Genomic DNA, 24936 nt, shown 5'->3' on the forward strand with positions numbered 1-24936 from the left:
ATCCGAGGACGATAATTATATCAAGATAGTGGTGAGCATAGATATGGTGGGAACAACAAAAGAAGTTGAAGTTAGTCCCCAGCAACATCTCCTTTTATTGACGAAGGGAGAAGGTCAGGTAAAGGAGGACGTTAAACAGACTGCCGCCTGGCTTAGGGTCACAACATGATACAGATGTCGGAAAAGTGAAATCCGCAAACCCGGTAGAAATAGAACTAAAGCAGGGGGCAATTCCGCCAAGGAGACCGCAATACCCCTTGAAGCCAGATGCAGAGGAAGGCATAGCACTAACTATACAGGGCCTGTTGGAGGCGGTACCGTCTAAAGATTTGGGTGCAGGAACTGTAGTCAAGTTTCTGACTAACGAGCTCATCCCACGATTCGGCATACCAACCGAAATCAGTTCCAACAATGGAGCAGCTTTTATCCAAAAAAACAGTTAAGTTGGTGCTGCAAGCCCTAAGAGTGAAACAAAGATTTGGGTGTGTATACCACCCTCAATCTCAGGGCATGGTAGAAAGAGTTAATGGAACATTGAAGGCCAAGCTGAATAAGATTTGTGCAACCACAAAGTTAAATTGGATCAATGCCCTGCCACTGGCATTAATGAGCTGTCGCATGCAAACTAATCGAATAACTCATTTAACACCACATGAGATGCTCACTGGCAGACCCATGCCGATGCCCAAATGGAGAGATCCTTACAAGGAACCAAGCTTGGAACAATTAGAGGTGGGATTTAAACAATACATGCGACAGTTAACTATGATACACAAGTCTATTTATACACAGGAAAAGCAAAAGGAGCCAGAGGTGGACCAGGGAGAAGGACCTATTAAACCCGGATATCAGGTCTATGTGCGAGCCTTTCGACGAAGGTGGAATGAGCCAAGAAGTGAAGGACCGTTCACGGTAACTAAAGCCTCACCGACTGCTGTCCAGGTAGAAGGCCGATCTACATGGTACCATCTCAATCATTGCACAAGGACTGTCCCACAGGCACAACCTGGGAATAACCTCGAGGTAAGCGAACGTGAGAACACAAACGTAGGGGAAGGATCAAGCATTGCCCAGTTCATAAAATCTTGGGCGACATTAGTGATTCTGAGGTTGCTGAAGATGAGGTCATGGGCCCCCGTCTTCCTCATTACAATATGGGCGGAGGCGACATGGGGGAGGCCACTATTGCCTCTTCCCACTCAGACTTGGAAGTCCTCGACTTTACAGATTTAGACTTGGCGGAACCAGACTGGCCCTAACGTTGCCCTGCTGGGGTCAGGGGAGCAGGTGCGGAATCGAAGGGACATTAAGAATAGGGATGGCTATGACTCGGTTACGTGGCTCACAGCGGCCACTAATGATTGGTATAAGTGGGCACAATACACGGCACAAACTATGAAACTATCACAATGCATCATATGTGCCACCAGCAAGATGGCGTGGCAAAACAGGCAGGCCCTGGATTGGTTATTGGCTGAAAAAGGGGTGTCTATATCCTTTTTGGGGAACACTGTTGTACTTTTATACCCAACAATACCAACCCGGACGGACGGGCTTTTTACTAAGGCAATGGAAAAATAGAAAAATCTAAGGAAAGAAGTTAAACAAAATGCAGGTTTTGGGCATCGACTCTTTGGCTGGCTGGAAAACATGCTAGGCAGCTGGGGAGCGTGGTTGGCTAAAATCGGGATTACTATCGGAATCGCCCTGTTTGTAATTGCTGTTGTACTGTGTTGTGTTTTTCCATGCATCAAATCTCTACTCGTAAAAGCCACTGCGAAGCAGCTTCCGTTGTTTCAGGACCAGAGCGAGTCTAACCTCCAAGGGAAGCAGACCCCGCCGATAGAATACTACAATGACAAGCAAATTGCTTTGGAGGATTGTTAAGGATGTAGTTTGTAAGGGTAGCTGGGTCTTTTTTCCTACCCCAGGCAAATGGGGGTGGGTTTTTGGCCTAGTAACCCAGGATGTTAGTATGTCAGAAAGAGAACACTGACAAGCTGCACACTATATATATCTAAATACCCTGTTGGCGGCTAATGATTGTGATTGGATTTATGATTTAAGTTAACAACATGTGCGGCTTTTAGTTTTCTTTTTCTGTGAGACCACTTAGGTGTCAAAGGGGGGATATATGGGAGTTTAACATTAACTGCTTAGGCATTCTTTATATTTTGGGGCATTGTAACTGCTATAATTAGTTTACCAGTTACATTGTGACTGCTTTATCTCAGCATTCTTTATACTTTGATGTATACTACTTAGGCATTCTTTATACTTTGTCACATTGTAACTGCTTAGGCATTCCTTTAATGTGCACCAAACATTAACCTTGTCACATTTGGATGCAAGATAATGGTGGAGAGATAAGAAAAGACATATGTCTTGGGATGATGGATGGACTAGAATAGAAAACAAGGGTGGCGGAATATGAAGAGATGTGAGCATTAAGATAAGGATAAATTACTAAATGGGATTTAATGGTGGCGGGACAGACGGGTGACTGCAAAGAAATGAATGATTGTAGAAAAGAGTGTGGGTATGAGGTGAGATAAAGAAAATAAGGTTTGGAAGACTTCTATAAAAATAGGCTGCCTGGTGTACAAAGTGGGCAGTCAGGTGGTTGGTTTCCTGATTGTCCCAGCCGTTGTTTGCAAATAAGGGCTTTTAACTTCTCAAAGAATTCTCCGTGTCGCCTGTCTTAATTTCGAAGCTCAGGGCACCATAACAGTCACAGGAAACTGTACACACAGCAGCCAGTCAGCCTGGAACCCGAATCTCTGGCGCTGTAAGGCAACAACTCTACCGCAACGCCACAGTGCCACCCCTAAACTCTTCTGCACCCTCTTCAAAGCATCCACGTCCTTCCTGTAATGGGGCAACCATAACTACATGCAATACTACATACACTAATGCCACTGTGGTGATGGGGGATTTCAATATGCAGGTAGACTGGGAAAATCAGGTTGGTTCTGGACCCCAAGAAAGAGAGTTTGGAGAGTGCCTCTGAGATGAACTCTTAGAGCAGCTTGTACTGGAGCCTACCAGAGAAAAGACAATTCTAGATTTAGTGTTGTCCAATGAACCAGATTTGATAAAACTCGAGGTAAAGGAACCGCTTGGAGACAGTGATCATAATATGATTCGTTTTAATCTGCAATTTGAGAGGGAGAAGGTTAAATCGGAAGTGTCAGTGTTGCAGTTGAACAAAGGGGACTATGAAGGCATGAGAGAGGAGCTGGCCAAGGTCGACTGGAAAGGGATCCTGGCAGGAATGACGGTGGAACAGGAATTTCTGGGCATAATCCAGATGATGCAGGATCATTTCATTCCAAAGAGGAAGAAAGATTCTAAGGGGAGTAGGAGGCAACCGTGGCTGACAAGGGAAGTTAGGGATGGAATAAAACTAAAAGATGTATAACACAGCAAAGAGTAGCGGGAAGCCAGAGGATTGGGAAACTTTCAAAGGACAACAGAAGGTAACAAAACGGGCAATAGGGGCTGAAAAGATGAAGTACGAGGGGAAGCTGGCCAAGAATATAACGAAGAACAGTAAAAGCTTCTTTAGATATGTTAAGAGAAATAGAGTAGCAAAGTCAAATGTGAGTCCCTTGAAGGCAGACATGGATGAAATTATTATGGGTAACAAGGAAATGGCAGAAGCATTGAACAGGTACTTCGGATGTCTTCACTAAGGAAGACACAAACAATCTCCCAGATGTACTAGAGTAGAGGACAGAGGATCTCGGGGGGTAGAGGAACTGAAAGAAATTTGCATTAGGCGAGAAATAGTATTGGGTAGACTGATGGGACTGAAGGTTGATAAATCCCCAGGGCCTGATGGTCTGCATCCCAGGGTACTCAGGGATGTGGCTCTAGAAATAGTGGACGCATTGGTGATCATTTTCCAATGTTCAATAGATTCAAGATCAGTTCCTGTGGATTGGAGGATAGCTAATGTTATCCCACTTTTCAAGAAAGGAGCGAGAGAGAAAACGGGGAATTACAGACCAGTTAGCCTGACATCGGTGATGGGGAAGATGCTGGAGTCTATTATTAAAGAGGTAATAACGGTGCATTTGGATAGCAGTAAAAGGATAAGTCCAAGTCAGCATGGATTTGTGAAAGGGAAATCATGCTTGACTAATCTTCTGAAATTTTTTTGAGGTTGTGACAAGTAAAATGGATGAAGAGAAGCCAGTGGATGTAGTGTATCTAGGCTTTCAGAAAGCCTTTGAAAAGGTCCCACACGGGAGATTGGTGAGCTGATGGCATAATATATTCCTTTATTCGTCCCACACCAGGAAAATTTACAAAGGCATGTTGGCCTTCATAACGAGAGGATTTCAGTATAGGAGTAAAGAGGTTCTTCTGCAGTTGTATAGGGCCCTGGGAAGACCACATCTGGAGTATTGTGTATAGTTTTGGTCTCCTAATTTGAGGAAGGACATCCTTGTAATTGAGGAGGTGCTGCGTTGGTTCACGAGATTGATCCCTGGGATGGTGGGACTGTCATACGACGAAAGATTGAAAAGACTAGGCTTGTATTCACTGGAGTTTAGAAGGATGAGAGGGGATCTTATAGAGACATATAAAATTATAAAAGGACTGGACAAGCTAGATGCAGGAAAAATGTTCCCAATGTTGAGCAAATCCAGAACCAGGGGCCACAGTCTTAGAATGAAGGGGAGGCCATTTAAAACTGAGGTGAGAAGGAACTTTTTCACCCAGAGAGTTTTGAATTTGTGCAATTCTCTGCCACAGAGGGCAGTGGAGGCCAAATCACTGGATGAATTTAAGAGAGAGTTAAATAGAGCTCTGGGGGCTCGTGGAATCAAGGGATGTGGGGAGAAGTTGGGCACAGGTTACTGATTGTGGAAAATCAGCCATGATCACAATGAATGGCGGTGCTGGCTCGAAGGGCCGAATGGCTTCCTCCTGCACCTATTTCCTATGTTTAATACTCAATGCGCCAAATCAAAGTCTTATAATTCTGCATCATGACTTCCTGATGCTTCTTCTCAATGCCCTGAACAATTATGGCAATCTTATCATGTGCCTTCTTTACCAAATATGTGTGCTGCCACTTTCAGGGAGCTATGGCCTTGAAGCCCCAAGATCCCTCTGTACACCAATGATCCAAAGGGTCCTGCCATTGACTCTATACTTTCCACTTATATTTGGCCTCTTGAAGTGCAACACCTCACACAGATTGACACAGCTCGGGAACAGACCCTTTGAACTGATGGCTGTGATCTCCACGTATGCTGTGTGCCTGGGGATTCTCACATGTCACCGTGGTGGCTGTTGAAGTTGGTGTTTCATCTTCATGTAGTTATGTATCTTGTTGCTTTTTTTGTATGACTGTTTGGTAAATCAAATTTCACTGTACCTCTATATGTGACAAGAAAGGACCGTTGACCCAACTTATCCATGCTGACCAAGATGCCCCATGCCCAAAGATAACACCCCGAGTAAAAAAGGTGTCCCTAAGGCAACTCTCCTGCTGCTGTGCCCCTGTGCCACCCTCTACGTGATCGCATCTCCCTGTATTAGATCAGTATCCACCTGCACCTTGCAGAAGTGTCTAAATACTACTCAAATGCAGTGATTGTATGTGGCCTTAGCACTGCCTCAGGTATCAGTCACTGCTCAGTGGATGGGTTGTTCAAGGACTCACGTCTACCAACCCCTTGTCTCCTCAATGACTGTAAATGGCTTTAATAGGTGAGGTTGTGTCAGACGAAGGCGGGGGAGACATCCGAGGCAGGGTTAGGGTTCTCTCACTTTTTGATGGCCTTCCAGATCTTCTGAGCATCATCTCTGTAGTAATAATTGGGGATCGTTTTCACTCCTCGAGCAGCCAGATTGTCTGGGAGACACATGGATTGGTAGGTAGCGCCCTCCAGGCCACGCTGCACGATCTGCGCGGTGGCAGTTCCTCCGGAAGAGAATGCCTGGAACAACAGATTAAAAAACTCAGTAGAAAGTCATGATGCAGTTCTATAGGATCCTACCTAATTTGGCGCGCAAAGCAACTTTTCAGCAAAAAAAAGTATGCACGCCAAATGTGCATACGCATTGTGCTACATTCATGTGTGAAAAACGACTATTATTTCCAACAGTCTGTAGTTCTTGGACTACGTGTACAATGTCAGGCCTATCATGAGTATATTCTGCTATTTATAGAAAGATTATTGAACAGAAAAACCTTTTACATCACAAAGAAAAATGTGCTTTGTTTTGTTTCTTCTATTTTGCTTGTTCCTTACACATCCCAATTCTCTTGGTATTGAATAAAAGAACAACGGTCATAAAATGTATGACTAAGTTATGAAGAGTTTAATTTAAAACTGCACATTCCTAATTTCATTGAAGACATACTTGCTCCAGTGATCTTCAACAGTAAATCACAACGGTCCATGTCCCCACCCACCCACTCGACTCCCCTTCCCCCCCACCCACTCTCCCCTGCCACTCTATCCCCATTCCCCCAAACGTCCACTCCCCCACACCTCCACTCCCACTCTCCTCCCCTCCCAACCCCACTCTACTCCCCACCCCCCCTCCCTTCCTCCATCTCCCCACCCCCCCTCCCCTGCCCCCCTCCCCCATTCACCCACCCCATCGTCTCCCAACATCAACGGGCCTCACACTATGCAGCGGGGCCGGGGGTAATAGCGAGGCTGTGCCGCGGGTGAGGCAAGGCCGGACTTTTGCGAGGCGGGGCTGGCCGCGAGGCAAGGGGCAGGTCGAGCGGCAAGGCATGTGTTTTGCAGAAAAATGTGAGGCGAAATCGGAATGGTGAAAACGATATAAGAAAGTGGAAACTTATGGCCAAGTTGGGAAGGGTTGGGAGGGCTGCATTTGGAGTATTGTGTGCAGTTCTGGTCGCTTCATTACAGGAAACATGTGGAAGCTTTGGAGAGGGTGCCAAGTAGTTTACCAGAATGCTGCCTGGATTAGAGGGTTTCAGCTACAGGGAGAGGTTGGACAAACCGGGATTGTTTTCTCTGCAGTGTTTGAGGGGAGACCTGATAGAAGTATGTAACATTATGAGAGGCATAGATAGATTAGGCTGGAAATAGCCAACACTAGAGGGCGGTAGAGGTTAGGATGAGGATTGGAGGCTGAGGTGAGAGGGGGAAAGGTTTAATGACAAGACCAAGCACAGGCTCGGTGATCGTTTCACTGGACACCTCCGCTCAGTCCGCCTAAACCTACCTGATCTACCGGTCGCTCAGCACTTTAACTCCCCCTCCCATTCCCACACTGACCTTTCTGTCCTGGGCCTCCTCCATTGTCAGAGTGAGGCCCAGCGCATATTGGAGTAACAGCACCTCATATTTCGCTTGGGCAGGTTACACCCCAGGGGTATGAACATTGACCTCTAACTCCAACTAACCCTTGCTTTCCCTCTCTCTCCATCCCTCCCCTTTCCAGTTCTTCCACCATCTGTTTGCTTTGTTGTCACCTTCTCCCAGCTAATAATGATGTATTCGACATTTTCCTTGACCTGCATCTCTTTTGATCTCTTACACTTCCTCATCTCTCAACTCCCTCCCCATGACTCAGTCTGAAGAAGGATCTCAACCATTCCTTCTCTCCAGAGATGCTGCCTGTCCCGCTGAGTTATTCCAGCATTTTGTGTTTATCTAAAGGTTTAATGGAGATGTGCAGGCCGTTTTGTTGTTTACGTGGAGAGAGGTGGGGGCCTGGAACGTGCTGCCAGGGGTGGTGGTGGAGGCAGATACGGTAGTGGTTTAAGATAAGCACATAGAAATGCAAGGAATAGAGGAACATGGATCGTGTGCACGCAGGTGGGATCAATTTAACTTGGCATCATGTTCGGTCTAAACATCTTCGGTTCCTTTGCTCTACTGTTCTATGAAACCTCAGCGGTTCCGTCTGAAGAAGGGTCCCAACCCGAAGAGTTGTCTGTCCATTACCTCCCTCCACAGATGCTGCCTGACCCAGAGTTCCTCCAGCACTTTGTGTTTCACTGCAGACTCCAATTCTGAAGGGTCTTGGCCCAAAATATCACCTATCCATGTTCTCTAGGGATGCTGCCTGACCCGCTGAGTTACTCCAGCACTTTGTGAAACGTCACCTATCCATGTTCTCTAGGGATGCTGCCTGACCCGCTGAGTTACTCCAGCACTATGTGAAACGTCACCTATCCATGTTCTCCACAGATGCTGCCTGACCCACTGAGTCACTCCAGCACTGTGTGTCTTCCATGTCAGATATTCCTTTGTTCCCTGGAAGTATTTTTTTTAATGGGATGCACATTGTATTTAAGAATTTAGAATGAGGGCAGCACAGTTGCACAGCGGGTAGAGCTGCTGCCTCACAGATCTAGAGCACAGGTCCTGTCCATTCTGAGTACGGGTGCTGTCTGTGTGGTTTCTGCCTGGGTTTCCTTCAGGTGCTCAGGTTCTTTCCCATATCCCAAAGACGGGCGGGTTTGTAGGTTCATTGGCCTCTGTAAATTGCCCCCTAGTGTGTCAGGAGTGGATGAGAAAGTGGGATGACTTAGAAATAGACCCTTCTTCAGAATTGGAGAAACAAGAGAGTGCAGGTGAAGAGGTGATCGATGGACAGCATGAACTCGGTGGGCTGCATCTCGAAACTAAATGATGAATTCTTCCTTTAACAGTTTGCCGTTGTTAATCCTGTGCCAAAGCTGCAAATGTAATGGCCAGGAAGTGAGTAATTAAGTGGAACAGCCAGGATGAGCCAGGGTGAGGGGTGTGGGGGATAGACACTGAACACTCCCCCACTTCTCCACTAGAGCCCAGACCAGCACTGAAGGTGTCACCACAGGATGGCTGCAGGTGGGCAGGCTGGCTTTGGTCGGTGATGTCTGCCAACACAAATTCACTGCCACAGACGGCTCTGAAGGCCAAGTCATTGGGTATTTTTAAAGCGGTGATTGAAGGATTCTTGATTGGTAAGGGTGAGAGGCAGGAGAATGGGGTTGAGAGAGAAACAGATAGCCATTATAAATGGGTGGGGTACTTCATTCAATGTGCCAAATGGCCTAATTCTGCCCTTACATCTTGCGGTCTTATATAGACCACTCAAGTATCGTATGGACATTGAATTCTACAATTTTTGGTAACTAAAAAACCTCACCCCTCCTCCTTTCTTTTTCACTCTCTCCCCCCTCTGGACTCGCACCTAAGTCTTCCCCCCTCCCCATCCACTTACATTCCTTCCTCTAACTTCACAATGTGCAACTCCAATCCTTTTTGAAGTTTCACACCTTCTGGCTTTTCATCTCTGTCCAACCATCTGCCAATAAATAAAAAAACCCTCATCCAAGCTTTGTCCTGCCCTCTCCTCTCTTCCAGCTCTCTCCCCTCCCACCACAATCAGTCTGAAAAAGGGTCCCGACCCAAAACGTCACCTATCCATGTTCTCCAGAGATGCTGCTTAACCTGCTGCGTTACTCCAGCACTTTGTGTCTTTTTTTGGAGACTAGATTCTGTGTTTCCTTGTGTTACATAGAAACATAGAAAATAGGTGCAGGAGGAGGCTATTCGGCTCTTCGAGCCAGCACCGCCATTCATTGTGATCATGGCAGATCGTCCCCAATCAATACCCCGTGCCTGCCTTCTCCCCATATCCCTTGATTCCACTAGCCCCCAGAGCTCTATCTAACTCTCTCTTAAATCCATCCCATGATTTGGCTTCCACTGCCCTCTATGACAGAGAATTTCACAAATTCACAACTCTCTGGGTGAAAAAGTTTGTTCTCACCTCAGTTTTAAATGGCCTCCCCTTTATTCTAAGACTGTGGCCCCTGGTTCTGTACTCGCCCAACATTGGGAACATTTTTCCTGCACCTAGCTTCTTCAGTCCTTTTATAATTTTATATGTTTCTATAATATCCCCTCTCATCCTTCCAAACTCCAGTGAATACAAGCCTAGTCTTTTCAATCTTTCCTCATATGTCAGTCCTGCCATCCCAGGGATCAATCTCGTGAACCTACGCTGCACTGCCTCAATTACAAGGATGTCCTTCCTCAAATTAGGAGACCAAAACTGTACACAATACTCCAGATGTGGTCTTACCAGGGCCCTATACAACCGCAGAAGAACCTCTTTACTCCTGTACTGAAATCCTCTTGTTATGAAGGCCAACATTCCATTAGCTTTCTTCACTGCCTGCTGTACCTGCACGCCAACTTTCAGTGACTGGTGTACAAGGACACCCTGGTCTCGCTGCACCTCCCCCCTTACCTAACCTAACTCCATTGAGATAATAATCTGCCTCCTTGTTTCTGCCGCCAAAGTGGATAACCTCACATTTATCTATATTATACTGCATCTGCCAAGCATCTGCCCACTCACTCAACCTGTCCAGGTAACCCTGCAACCTCCTAACATCCTCTTCACAGTTTACACTGCCACCCAGGTTTGTGTCATCTGCAAACTTGCTAGTGTTGCTTCTAATTCCCTCTTCCAAATCATTAATATATATGGTAAACAGTTGCGACCCCAACACACTCGCCACTGTCTGCCATTCGGAAAAGGACCCGTTTACTCCTACTCTTTGCTTCCTGTCTGCCAACCAATTCTCTATCCATGTCAACACGCTACCCCCAATACCATGTGCTCCAATTTTTGTCACCAATCTCCCGTGCGGGACCTTACCAAACGCTTTCTGAAAGTCTAGATACACTACATCCACTGTCTCCCCTTCATCCATTTTACTTGTCACGTCCTCAAAAAAACACCAGAAGATTAGTCAAGCATGACTTCCCTTTCATGCTGACTTGGACTTATCCTTTTACTGCTATCCAAATGCACCGTTATTACCTCTAATAATTGACTCCAGCATCTTTCCCACCACCGAAGTCAGGCTAACTGGTCTGTAATTCCCCGTTTTCTCTCTCGCTCCTTTCTTGAAAAGTGGGATAACATTAGCTATCCTCCAATCCACAGCAACTGATGCCGAATCTATTCAACATTGGAAAATTATCACAATGCGTCCATTTCGTGGACTGTTTCGTGTTGCATGACTCGACAAGTCAATGACTGTGGAATTAGGATTTCTGAACAGCCAATATATCCTAAATACTTCCAATAAAAATATGGAATAACAGGCTCACCCGATCAAAGACGCCACCTTCGGAGATAAGGAGTTTCCTCGCTGCAATGTTGATGTGCAAAGTATATTTCACATGAGGCATCAAAAGCTGAAAGGTGAAAAGTTTGAACTTACTTTGAGCAACGTTAGGCAAGATAAAGAGGTGACAAACTTCACTGTCAGTCAAAGTGTTGAAGGGCGTGTGAAGTGCCTCGGATGTAGGTGGGTGGGGACTGGACAAGGGGTTGGTGGATAGGATGGAATCGAGATGAGCACAGTGGTAAAGAGCAGGCAGACAATGAGTCTGCCAGGGGGCAGTCCTGCTTGGAGAGTTTGGGGAGGAAATAGAAGTGGGCCGTGCGAGGCTGGGGAACCATGAGGTTGGAGGCTATGGAGGGGAGATCGCCATAGGCGATGAGATTAGAAAAGTCTTGGAGATGACGGCCTGGTGTTGGGGTCCATCTATGGGTCATGGTCATGGGGTAGGTTTGTGGAGGTGTCTTAGAGCTGGCGCCTGGCCTCAGCACTGTGGAGGGTCCTGACATGAAACGTCACCTATCCACGTTACTCCAGAGATGCTGCCTAAAGGCACTGAGTTACTCCAGCACTCTGTGAAACGTCACCTATCCATGTTACTCCAGAGATGCTGTCTAAAGGCAATGAGTTACTCCAGCACTCTGTGAAACGTCACCTATCCATGTTACTCCAGAGATGCTGTCTAAAGGCACTGAGTTACTCCAGCATTCTGTGAAACGTCACCTATCCATGTTCTCCACAGATGCTGCCTGACCCGCTGAGTTACTCCAGCACTCTGTGAAACGTCACCTATCCATGTTACTCCAGAGATGCTGTCTAAAGGCAATGAGTTACTCCAGCCCTTCATGTCCATCACCGCCATTCAGTTGAGCTTCGTGTTGAGAGGGACTGGCACAAGGGAGAAGTGTCATCCCAAACCCGGCCCCATTAAGTGAAGTGCTCCAGTGTGCACTCGCTGGGATGCAGGGAGCAAACACTCTGCCACTGGTGGAGACATCACAGATGTGTGGAAGACTCGTTCTGATGGGCATCATGAACACACTCTCAGAAACATTCACAGCAACGCTCAAAACAGCAACCTCCAAATCCCAGATGTTTCTACTTGTGGAGGGGGGGATAAGGGGGAGGAAGGTGGGGGCTTGTGGGAGGGGGATGGGGGCTCTAGGGAACGGTGTGGATGGGGACATGTGAGAGGAGGAGGGGATAGAGGGTGGGAGGGGGAGATGGAGGGGTAGGGGTGGAGGGTGAGGTCATGTTGAAGGGGTGGATAGAGGGAGGGGGAATGGAGAGTGGGGGAATGAGGGAGGGGAACATGGTGGAGGGTGGGGGGGGTAGTTGCTTGTTCCTCTAGTCTCTGCAGTAAGTGAGGTAGACACTCCTCCCACCAAGTTCTCATCGGAGGGATCAGGATATTTTCTTCCCCTTTGCTCCTGCTATTGTTCTTGAGTTTGACCTGATTGTTTTGTTTAAATCTGATCTGTTTGGACAGCAAACAAAACAAAGCTTTCACTGTACCTCGGCAGTAACATTCGTAAATCTAGATCTTAATTGATTTAATCATAAACGTAAAGGTGCTGATGGACATTTTTGTAAAATTGTGAAAGGCGTTATTTACTCAGAATTCTTTTCGCATGGTGGAAATATCAAATCCTAGAGGGCAGAGCTATAAGGCGAGAGGGGCAATGTGGAGAGGAGTTGTGCAGGGCAAGCTTTTACTTGATACAGAGGGTGGTGGGTGCGTGCAATGCCCTGCCAGGATGGTGATGCAGGCAGATTCAATGGTGTTTTTTAAGAGACTTTTAGATAAGGACATGGAAGTGCAGGGAATGGGGGGATATGGATCATGTGCAGGCAGATAGGATTCTGTCCAGGCATCATGTTCAGCACAGACATTGTGGGCTTTAGGGCCTGTTCTGTACTGTTCCTTTAGAAAGACACATGGTCAGGCAGGGAATGTGGGGGGGTGGGGGGGGGGGGGTATGGACCAGGTGCAGGCAAAGACTGACATCATGGTTACACAGATGTGATGATCTGAAGGGCCTGTTCATGTGCTCTACTGTTTACTTAGACAGGCACAGGGTCAGGCAGGGAATGGGGGGGATATGGACCTTGTGAGGGCAGAGGGCATTAACTAGATTGGCATGGTGGGCACAGACGTGATGAGCTGAAGGACCCGTGTCAGTGCTGCACGGTCTACATTTGCATCGTCACTCTCGACTACAACTGCTGTGGACATTGGAAGAACAGTGGCCGTGGTGTGAGAGAAGGTTAGCTCCACCGTCATAGTGTAGCAAAGCTGGCGGCTCCCTCTGCTAACTGCTCCAAAGCTCTGCTTTGTTCACAAGACACTGCGCGTGACCTGGGAGTACCTTGAATATCGGGTGTGCACTTGCGAGCTTGCGTAAAGTTGCGATACAGAAGACTTCACCAAACAGGTGTGTCCTGAGCAAGTGTGAGACCAACTGGTGAACCTGCGAGTCAGCGTTGCGGACCCAGATCTTGGCCAGACGCCAGTCCAACTCGCTGTCGCTCGGCAGAAATATCGGGCACTCCGGCCCAGGGTGCTGGCTGATCTGTCAATAACACAATTCACAGGTAAACCCAAGGCAAGCGGAATGACATGAGTGAGACAGGACAGCAAAGAGCAGAGGTGACACAGCGGTAGAGATGGTGCCTGACAGCACCAGAGACCCAGGTCTGATTCCACACTGTATCTCTAAACTAAACTGAGGACAGCAGCATGAGGAGGAATTTCTTTACCAGAGGGCACAGCCTGAGAATTAAAGGACGTACCCGTAGAATGGAGATGAGGGAAAATCTATTTAGCCAGAGGGTGGTGAATCTGTGGAATTCATTGCCACAGACGGCGTAGGTTTAAGGTGAGGGGGGAAAGATTCAATAGGAACCCGAGGGGTAACTTTTTTACACAAAGGATGGTAGGTGTCTAGAACGAGTTGCCAAAGGAAGTAGTTGAGGCAGGAACTATTGCAACGTTTAAGAAACATTTAGACAGGTACATGAATAGGACAGGTTTAGAGGGATATGGGCCAAATGCATGCAGGTTACACTAGTGTAGGTGGGGCATGTTGGTCGGTGTGGGCACGTGGGACTAGTATAGGTGGGGTATGGTGGTCGGTGGGGGCAGGTGGGACTAGTGTAGGTGGGGCATGTTGGTCGGTATGGGGCAAGTTGGGCCCAAGGGCCTGTTTCCACGTTGGATAACTATGGAGGCCTAGAATTGACCAATTCAGAGAAAGGAAGAGCAAGACAGATGAAGAAACAGTCTCAGACATGCAAAGCCTAAAGAACTTCATCAGCTGAAGACGAGAGTTGCATTACTTTGAGAATAGCCCTGGAGGAAGAGTGAGAAAAGGGGTGTTCAGGAAGGATGCAGGAGCAGGGCTGGTGGTGGCGGGAGAGACCGTACCTGGATGGCAATTGGGAGTAGTTCGTTCATTGGATTCGCGTACAGAAGACACATTGGTGCTGCGAGATATTCGTGCCCGGCTACCGGATTGGCTTTAATTCCATCCAGCATCTCGTAGTCAACAAGGTATATATTCCCTTTCTGTAATGAGAACAGGACCAGACATGTAAAAAGAACTGGTGGACTGCGTCAGCAAGCAAGTTCCACATGCAACAGAAAGCCAGGAAGGAGGCAGTCTCGTTTCCAAAATTCTGCTGCAAAATCATCTTGTTAATGACTGTTGAGTTCATTAATGCTTGCACACTTGTTGATTGGCAACCTCAGACTGCAGACACAAAGCTGGGTCAGTCCTCGTTTCCTTCAAGGGCTGGTTGCAATATTGGAGGCTTGCCTGGACTGGAGGGCTACAGCTACAGGGAGAGGTTGGATTGATCTTTTCTCAGGAACGTCAGAGGTTGAGGGGAGACTTGATAGAAGTGAATAAAATTATGAGAGGAGTGACTTGGTCGTATGGATTCAGAACTGGTTTATTCATAAAGGACATTTATTCATAGAAGGCATTTGGAGCAAAGCGTGCAATTCTGGTCACCCCATTACCGGAAAGATGGAGGCTTTGGAGAGGGTGAAGAGGGGGTCTACTCGAATGCTGCCTGGATTAGAGGGTTTCAGGTACAAGGGAGAGGTTGGATAGACTCGGCTTGTTTTCTCTGGAACGTGAGAGGTTGTACTCCATGTGTTCGCTGATGGTGGGAGCCGTGTTGCGACTGACCTGGACTTGCTGCTGCAGACTGGTCTTTCGTCCAAGAAAGGGGCCGACCATTGCCTTGGTCACAGGGAACTTCTCTGGAATCTCTTTACACTGTTTGATGAGAATAGGGTTCAATCCGTTCAGGAACTGATAACCAAATAACCTGTCTTCTTTCCAATGCTCATTCACATAGTCTGATGAAACAAAGCAGACACACGTTCATCTCATCCGACATTGGAAGAATGGACATTAGTTCGAGTTTAGTTCACAGATGCAGCATGGAAACAGATCCTTCAACCCACCGAGTCCACACCGACCACCAATCAGCTTCACACTAGTTCTATGTATCCCACTTTCTCTTCCATTCCCTGCACACTAGGGCCAATTTGCACAAGCCAATTAACCTACAAACTCGCACATCATTGGAGTGTGGGTGGAAACCAGAACACCCAGAGGAAACCCACGAGGTCACAGGGAGGACGTGCAAACTCCACACACACACACGGACAGCACCCGAGGTCAGTATCGAACTCAGGTCTCTGGCACTGTGAAGCAGCCACTCTACCAGCTGCGCCACCGTGCCACCCAACTTCATCAATGTATGGCAGTAAGATTTCTTGCATTAACCCCATGGCACTGTGTCCATCTCTCCCACTCAACAGATTCTCAGAGGCTACATGTCACTTGGAGCAGATTGCCACTGGACAGAAGTTCAAGAGGTGTCAGATGAGTCTGGGAGACTTTCTGCTCCACTGGCCCCTCCCCTCACCCACGGGACGACTTGGCCCCTCCACCTCTGGCTTCCCAACCAGTGGCAGAGTTTCCAGCAGTGTTGAAGTCGTGCCCAGCCTGAGTTGGCCACTGTCCTCTTGGCACCAGTGTTGGTGGTGGGCAATACAGGGAAGGGCATCACAGCCCTGCCCACCACCCACAACCCCCTACAGGGAGCTCCCCACACACAGTGGTTAGTGACAATGCGGGTGGCGGCAGTTCTGTACCAGCGACAGTAAAATCATGGGATGTTGAGTCCATAAGTCCATAGGTATAGGAGCAGAATTAGGCCATTCGGCCCACTGAGTCTACTCCACCATTCAATCGTGCATAATCTAATTTTCCCTCTCAACCCAATTCTCCTGCCTTCTCCCCATAACCTTTGGCACCCTTACTATTCAAGAACCTATTAATCGCTGCTTTTAAAATACCCATTGACTTGGCCTCCACAGCCGTCTGCCGTAATGAATTCTACACATTCACCATCCTCTGGCTACAGAAATTCCTCATCTCCATTTTGGAGATCCATCCTTTTCTACTGACGCTGTGCTCGGAGAAGAGGTTTGGGCAGCCGGGACCCAGGGACTCAGGATCTGAGGAAAAACGTACCTTTGACTGAAGTTATGTAGGCTACAGGCTGAACCTCAGTATGTGTCTCTTCACACGGAAACAGCTTTGAAATGCTGCAGAGACAAAGACAGAAGCAACAGGTTCAGCCGGACATGAAGGACTGCCGATGTCAGGCGTTTGTTTCACAGCCATCCAGATGTTTTGGTCGACCCAACCACAGACCACAGCTGGGAACAGCTGGAGCAGGGGGCAGGGGGGGGCAGCAGCCGGGGGCCGGGTGGGGGGCAGGGGCCGGGTGGGGGGGGGGGGCAGGGGCCGGGTGGGGGCAGGGGCCGGGTGGGGGGGGCAGGGGCCGAGTGGGGGGGGGGGCAGGGGCCGGGTGGGGGGGGGGGGGCAGGGGCCGTGTGGGGGGGGGGGGGCAGGGGCCGGGTGGGGGGGGGCAGGGGCCGGGTGGGGGGGGGCAGGGTCCGGTGGGGGGGGGGCCGGGTGGGGGGGGGCAGGGGCCGGGGCCGGGTGGGGGGGGCAGGGGCCGGGGCCGGGTGGGGGGGGGGGGGGGGGCAGGGGCAGGGGCCGGGTGGGGGGGGGGGGGCAGAGGCCGGGTGGGGGGTGGGGGCAGGGGCCGGGTGGGGGGGGGGGCAGGGGCAGGGTGGGGGGGGGGCAGGGGCAGGGTGGGGCGGGGGCCGGGGGGAGGGGCCGGGTGGGGGGGGAGGGGGGCAGTGGGCCGGGGTTGGGGGGAGGGGGCAGGGGCCGGGTGGGGGGGGGGGGGAGGGGCAGGGGCCGGGTGGGGGGGGGGGGAGGGGCAGGGGCCGGGTGGGGGGGGGGGGGGAGGGGCAGGGGCCGGGTGGGGGGGGGGGGGCAGGGGCCGGGTGGGGGTGGGGGGGCAGGGGCCGGGTGGGGAGGGGCAGGGGCCGGGTGGGGAGGGGCAGGGGCCGGGTGGGGGGGGGGGGGGCAGGGGCCGGGTGGGGGGGGGGGCAGGGGCCGGGTGGGGGGGGGGGGGCAGGGGCCGGGTGGGGGGGGTGGCAGGGGCCGGGTGGGGGGGGGGGGGGCAGGGGCCGGGTGGGGGGGGGGGGGCAGGGGCCGGGTGGGGGGGGGGGGGGCAGGGGCCGGGTGGGGGGGGGGGGGGCAGGGGCCGGGTGGGGGGGGGGTGGGCAGGGGCCGGGGGGCAGGGGCCCGGGTGGGGGGGGGCAGGGGCCGGGTGGGGGGGGGGGGGGCAGGGGCCCGGTGGGGGGGGGGCAGGGGCAGGGGGGGGGGCAGTGGCCGGGTGGGGGGGGCAGGGGCCGGGCCGGGTGGGGGGGGGGCAGGGGCCGGGTGGGGGGGGGTAGGGGCCGGGTGGGGGGGGGGGCTGGGCCGGGGTGGGGGGGGGGGGGGGCAGGGGCCGTGTGGGGGGGGGCCAAGGGCCAGGGGCCGGGTGGGGGGGGGGCAGGGGCCGGGTGGGGGGGGGGGGCAGGGGCCGGGTGGGGGGGGGGGGGCAGGGGCCGGGTGGGGGGGGGGCAGGGGCCGGGTGGGGGGGGGCAGGGGCCGGGTGGGGGGGGGGGGCATGGGCCGGGTGGGGGGGGGCAGGGGCCAGGTGGGGGGGGCCATGGGCCGGGTGGGGGGGGGCAGGGGCAGGGGCCGGTGGGGGGGGGGCAAGGGCCAGGGGCCGGTTGGGGGGGGCAGGGGCCGGGTGGGGGGGGGCAGGGGCCGGGGGGGGGGCAGGGGCCGGGGGGGGGGGGGGGGCAGGGGCCGTGTGGGGGGGGGGGCAGGGGCCGGGTGGGGGGGGGGGGGGCAGGGGCCGGGTGGGGGGGGGGGGCAGGGGCCGGGTGGGGGGGGATGGCAGGGGCCGCGTGGGGGGTGGGGGGCAGGGGCCGGGTGGGGGGGGGGGGGCAGGGGCCGGGTGGGGGGGGGGGGCAGGGGCCGGGTGGGGGGGGATGGCAGGGGCCGGGTGGGGGGGGGGGGCAGGGGCCGGGTGGGGGGGGGGGTGGCAGGGGCCGAGTGGGGGGGGGGGCAGGGGCCGGGTGGGGGGGGGGGGCAGGGGACGGGTGGGGGGGGGGGGGCAGGGGCCGGGTGGGGGGGGGGGGACAGGGGCCGGGTGGGGGGTGCAGGGGCCGGGTGGGGGGGGGGCAGGGGCCGGGTGGGGGGGGGGGGGCAGGGGCCGGGTGGGGGGGGGCAGGGGCAGGGGCCGGGTGGGGGGGGCAGGGGGCCGGGCGGGGGGGGGGCAGGGCCGGGTGGGGGAGGCAGGGGCCGGGTGGGGGGGGGCAGGGGCCGGGTGGGGGGGGGGCAGGGGTCGTGTGGGGAGGGGCCAGGGGCCGGGTGGGGGGGGGGGGGCAGGGGCTGGGTGGGGGGGGGGCCGGGTGGGGGGGGCAGTGGCCAGGTGGGGGGGGGCAGGGGCCGGGTGGTGGGGGGGGGCAGGGGGCCGGGTGGGTGGGGGGGCAGGGGCCGGGTGGGGGGGGGGCGGGCAGGGGCCGGATGGGGGAGGGGGCAGGGGCCGGGTGGGGGGGGGGGCAGGGGCCGGGTGGGGGGGGGCAGAGGCCAGGTGGGGGGGGGGCAGGGTGGGGGGGGGAGGCAGGGGCCGGGTGGGGGGGGGGGCAGGGGCCGGGTGGGGGGGGGGGCATGGGCCGGGTGGGGGGGGGCAGGGGCCGGGTGGGGGGGGGCAGGGGCCGGGTGGGGGGGCAGGGGCCGGGTGGGGGGGGGGGGGCAGGGGCCGGGTGGGGGGGGGGGGGCAGGGGCCTGGTGGGGGGGGGCAGGGGCAGGGGCCGGGTGGGGGGGGCAGTGGCCAGGTGGGGGGGGCAGGGGCCGGGCCGGGTGGGGGGGGCAGGGGCCGGGTGGGGGGGGGGCAGGGCCGGGTGGGGGGGGCAGGGGCCTGGTGGGGGCAGGGGCCGGGTGGGGGGGGGCAGGGGCAGGGGCCGGGTGGGGGGGGGGCAGGGGCCGGGTGGGGGGGGGCAGGGGCCGGGTGGGGGGGGGGGGGTGCAGGGGCCGGGTGGGGGGGGGGCGGGGCCGGGTGGGGGGGGGGGGGGCAGGGGATGTGTGGGGGTGGCAGGGGCCGGGTGGGGGGGGGCAGGGGCCGGGTGGGGGGGGGGCAGGGCCCGGGTGGGGGGGGGGGGGCAGGGGCCGGTTGGGGGGGGACAGGGCCCGGTGGGGTGGGGGGGCAGGGGCCAGGTGGGGGGGGGCAGGGGCCGGGTGGGGGGGGGGGGCAGGGGCCGGGTGGGGGGGGGGGGGGCAGGGGCCGGGTGGGGGGGGGGGGGCAGAGGCCGGGTGGGGGGGGGGGTAGGGGCCGGGTGGGGGGGGCAGGGGCCGGGTGGGGGGGGCAGGGGCCAGGTGGGGGAGGGGCAGGGGCCGGGTGGGGGGAGCAGGGGCCGGGTGGGGGGGGGCAGGGGCAGGGCTGGGTGGGGGGGGCAGGGCCGTGTGGGGGGGGCAGGGGCAGGGGCCGGGTGGGGGGGTGCAGGGGCCGGGTGGTGGTGGGGGGCAGAGGCCGGGTGGGGGGGGGGCAGGGGCCGGGTGGGAGGGGGGGCAGGGCCGGGTGGGGGGGGCAGGGGCCGGGTGGGGGGGGCAGGGGCCGGGTGGGGGGGGGCAGGGGCCGGGTGGGGGGGGGCAGGGGCCGGGTGGGGGGGGGGGGCAGGGGCCGGGTGGGGGGGGGGCAGGGGCCGGGGGGGGGCAGGGGCTGGATGGGGGGGGGCAGGGGCTGGATGGGGGGGGGGCAGGGGCCGGGTGGGGGGGGCAGGGGCCGGGTGGGGGGGGGCAGGGGCCGGGTGGGGGGGGCAGGGGCCGGGTGGGGGGGGGCAGGGGCCGGTTGGGGGGGGGGCAGGGGCCGGGTGGGGGGGGCAGGGGCCGGGTGGGGGGGGCAGGGGCCAGGTGGGGGGGGGCAGGGGCCGGGTGGGGGGGGCAGGGGCCGGGTGGGGGGCAGGGGCCGGGTGGGGGGGGCAGGGGCCGGGTGGGGTGGGCAGGGGCCGGGTGGGGTGGGGGGCAGGGGCCGGGTGGGGTGGGGGGGGCAGGGGCCGGGTGGGGTGGGGGGGGCAGGGGCCGGGTGGGGTGGGGGGGGGCAGGGGGCCGGGTGGGGTGGGGGGGGCAGGGGCCGGGTGGGGGGGGCAGGGGCCGGGTGGGGGGAGCATGGTCAGGGAGGGGCATGGTCAGGGAGGGGCATGTTCGGGGGGGGCATGGTCGGGATGGGCATGGTCGGGGGGGCATAGTCGGGGGGGCAAGGTCGGATGTGGTCAGTCTGGGGGGCAAGAAACAGTGGCACAGCGGAAGAGCTGCTGCCTTGCTGCACTTACAGCGCCAGAGATCTGCGTTCCATCCTGTCTGTCTGTACGGAGTTTGTACGTTCTCCCTGTGACCGCGTGGGTTTTCTCCAAGATCTTTAGTTTTCTCCCACACTCCAGACGTACAGCTTTGTGGTTTAAATGGCTTGGTATAAGTGTAAATTGTCCTTTGTGTGTGCAAGGTAGTGTTAATGTGCAGGGATCGCTGGTCGGCATGGACTCGGTGGGTCGGAGGGCCTATTTCCATACAGTATGTCTGAACTAAACTAAATCTGGGTTAAAGACAGAGTGGGTCAGAAGCCGGGCTCTGTGCGGCCAGAGGGGTCACATGTGGGCCGAGGGCAGTGGCCTGGAGATACCACTGACATGTACATGATGTGGCCGCCAGTGGGCTGCAGACTGAAGGATGATTTGGTGTCGGCACCATGCACAACAGGAATGGGTGACATTCTGGGTCGGGACCATCCGTACACACTCCAGGATCCCAACCGGGCCCATTTTGAGCATCGCCCCGTGACGTTCCAATACTTACGTCTCCTCGATGGAGAGGAAAATGCCCATTGGTCTTTCAAGTGGGATCTTGGCATTTATCGGCAAGTCCTCGGTTTTATCATGGTGGATTTTTTGGGGCCAACCTGGTTTATAAACAGCCCACCTGAAACATCAGATGTGACTTTCCTTAAGGACGCATGAAAGTATTCAGTAATTCAGAGATGAATCAATTTGTTGTTTGTACCGGGCATCAGCACTAACACATCAAACAACCGAGCCGAAGCACTGAGTAAATCTCTGAGACACAATAGAAAAGGTAGCATATATAACATGGACCGGCACAGGAACATGCTGATACATGCCAAGTTAAACTGGTCTCACCTGCCTGTACATCATCCATATCCCTCTATTCCCTGTACTCTATATTGCTAAAAGCCTCTTAAACACCACTATTGTATGTCTTTACCCCTGGCAATGTGTTCCAGCCCCCCCTCTCCCAGCACACCACTACCCCAGAACAGACCCGTCCCCCAGCACTGGCCCCCTCCCCCTGCACTGCCCCCTCCCCCAGCACTGCCCCCTCCCCCTGCACTGCCCCCTCCCCCTGCACTGCCCCCACTACCCCAGCACTGCCCCCCCTCCCCAGCACTGCCCCCTCCTCCTGCACTGCCCCGTCCCCCTGCACTGCCCCCTCCCCCAGCACTGCCCCCTCCCCCTGCACTGACTCCCCCTCCAGCACTGCCCCCTCCCCAGCACTGCCCCCCTCCCCCTGTACTGACTCCCTCCCCCAGCACTGCCCCCTCCCCAGCACTGGCCCCTCCCCCTGTACTAACTCCCTCCCCCAGCACTGCCCCCCTCCCCAGCACTGCCCCCCTCCCCAGCACTGCCCCCCTCCCCCTGGACTGACTCCCTCCCCCAGCACTGCCCCCCTCCCCAGCACTGCCCCCCTCCCCAGCACTGCCCCCTCCCCAGCACTGCCCCCCTCCCCCTGCATTGAGTCCTCCCCCAGCACTGACCCCACTACCCCAGCACTGCCCCCTCCCCCTGCATTGCCCCCCTCCCCAGCACTGCCCCCTCCCCTGTACTGACTCCTCCCACCCAGCACTGCCCCCTCCCCAGCACTGCCCCCCTCCCCCAGCACTGCCCCCCTCCCCCAGCACTGCCCCCCTCCCCCAGCACTGCCCCCCTCCCCCAGCACTGCCCCCCTCCCCCAGCACTGCCCCCCCTCCCCAGCACTGCCCCCCTCCCCCAGCACTGCCCCCCTCCCCCAGCACTGCCCCCTCCCCCAGCACTGCCCCCTCCCCAGCACTGCCCCCCTCCCCCAGCACTGGCCCCCTCCCCAGCACTGCCCCCCTCCCCCAGCACTGTCCCCCTCCCCAGCACTGCCCCCCTCCCCCAGCACTGGCCCCCTCCCCAGCACTGCCCCCCTCCCCCAGCACTGGCCCCCTCCCCAGCACTGCCCCCCTCCCCCAGCACTGTCCCCCTCCCCAGCACTGCCCTCCTCCCCGGGCCCTTCAGCCCAATATGTCTCTGCCGACCAACATGGGAGATCATGTCTCACGAATCTGAGTTTTTTGAAGAAGTCACAAGGACTTTATTCCTTGGAGTCCACTCTGCTATTCGATCATGGCTGATCTATATTTCCCTCTCAACCCCATTCTTCTGCCTTCTCCCCATAACCATTGACACTCCGTACTAATCAAGCTCCAGTCAATCTGCTTTTAAAATACCCAAAGACTTGGCCTCCACTGCCGTCTGTGGCAATGAATTCCATAGATTCACCTCCCTCTGGCTAAAGAAATTCCTCCTCCTCATCTCCATTGTAAAGGTGCATCTTTATATTCTGAGGCTGTGCCCTCCTGTCCTAAATTATCCCACCACATCCACTCTATCAAGGCTTTTCGTTATTCGGCACGGTATCTACTCACTGATATTCTTCTTGCCTCTTCTGCATTTCTTCTACCCAGAATTGTTCCAAGATAGGAGAGTTGCACTCGTGTCTTTTCCGGGCTGGAGAATAGTTACAGATGATCAGGACATACACCAAACGTCACTCTCTTTCCAAGAGCACTAGCTTTGCAAAACCTTTCCCCATCTCTGATAGAAATCTCCGAGAGATTTACAGACGTTCCAGGGTCAGAGGGTTATGGGAATCTCGCGGAAAATGCACTGAGGTGAATGATTAGCTGTGATCTGATTTACTGGCCAATGTCTTGCCTCAATCGTTCTGCGATAGAGTCACACAGCATGGAAACAGGCCCTTCAGCCCCATTTGTCTCTGCCAACCAACATGGGAGATCGTCTCACAAATCTGGTTGAGTTTTTGAAGACTTTATTCCTTGGAGTGCAGGAGGATGCGTTACAGACAGGTGTGTAAGATCATGAGGGAAATAGAAAGGGTGAATGCACAGTCTGCCCACCCTCACCACCGTCACCCTCACTCACTCACTCACTCACACACTCCCATTCCCACCTCCACGCTCACTCACTCACTCCCATTCCCACCTCCACCCTCACTCACTCACTCACACATTCCCATTCCCACCTCCACCCTCACTCACTCACACACTCCCATTCCCACCTCCACCCTCACTCACTCACTCACACACTCCCATTCCCACCTCCACCCTCACTCACTCCCATTCCCACCTCCACCCTCACTCACTCACACACTCCCATTCCCACCACCACCCTCACTCCCCAAAAAGCTTTGCTCCACACATCTCCATTAAACTGTCTCCCTCTCACCTCATGGCTGTGCGCTGTAATGTTGGACATTTCCACGCTGGGAAAAAGGTTCTGACTGTCTACCTTATCTATGCCTGTCATCATTTTATATACTTCAATCAGCTCACCCCATAATCTCCACTGGATCCAGTGTAGATGGGGCATGTGGTTGGCACGAGCAAGTTGAGCTGAAGAAGGACCTCTTTGCTCCTATACTCAACTCCTCTTGTTATGAAGTTGAACCGGTACTTTGGATCTGTCTTCACTAAGGAAGATACAAACAATCTCCCAGATGTTCAAGTGGCCAGAGATCCTAGTGTGACGGAAGAACTGAAGGAAATTCACATTAGGCAGGAAATGGTGTTGGGTAGACTGATGGGACTGAAGGCTGATAAATCCCCTGGGCCTGATGGTCTGCATCCCAGGGTACTTAAGGAGGTGGCTCTAGAAATTGTGGACGCATTGATGATAATTTTCCAATGTTCTAAAGATTCAGCATTAGTTCCTGTGGATTGGAGGGTAGCTAATGTTATCCCACTTTTTAAGAAAGGAGGGAGAGAGAAAACGGGAAATTATAGACCAGTTAGTCTGACATCAGTGGTGGGGAAGATGCTGGAGTCAATTATAAAAGACGAAATTGCGGAGCATTTGGATAGCAGTAACAGGATCGTTCCGAGTCAGCATGGATCTACGAAGGGGAAATCATGCTTGACTAATCGGTGGATGGATGTGGTGTACCTCGACTTTCAGAAAGCCTTTGACAGGGTCCCACGTAGGAGATTAGTGGGCAAAATTAGAGCACATGGTATTGGGGGTAGGGTACTGACATGGA

General features: G+C 55.2%; 1 protein-coding gene across 1 annotated transcript in view; it reads right to left on the reverse strand.

Moving 5' to 3' along the window:
- Window positions 1-24936, reverse strand: part of LOC144609677 (polyunsaturated fatty acid 5-lipoxygenase-like) — a 45048-nt gene that overhangs the window by 15506 nt on the left and 4606 nt on the right. Inside the window, exons 3-10 of the mRNA XM_078428180.1 lie at window positions 23306-23387; window positions 21418-21540; window positions 16690-16763; window positions 15331-15503; window positions 14562-14702; window positions 13504-13707; window positions 11121-11207; window positions 5788-5957 (exon numbers count right to left, since the gene is read on the reverse strand). Of these exons, the coding sequence (XP_078284306.1) occupies window positions 5788-5957; window positions 11121-11207; window positions 13504-13707; window positions 14562-14702; window positions 15331-15503; window positions 16690-16763; window positions 21418-21540; window positions 23306-23387 (1054 nt within the window). The remainder of the gene's footprint in view (window positions 1-5787; window positions 5958-11120; window positions 11208-13503; window positions 13708-14561; window positions 14703-15330; window positions 15504-16689; window positions 16764-21417; window positions 21541-23305; window positions 23388-24936) is intronic.

Source organism: Rhinoraja longicauda, chromosome 34 (genome assembly GCF_053455715.1).
Source record: "Rhinoraja longicauda isolate Sanriku21f chromosome 34, sRhiLon1.1, whole genome shotgun sequence".
Taxonomy (NCBI): Eukaryota; Metazoa; Chordata; class Chondrichthyes; order Rajiformes; family Arhynchobatidae; genus Rhinoraja; species Rhinoraja longicauda.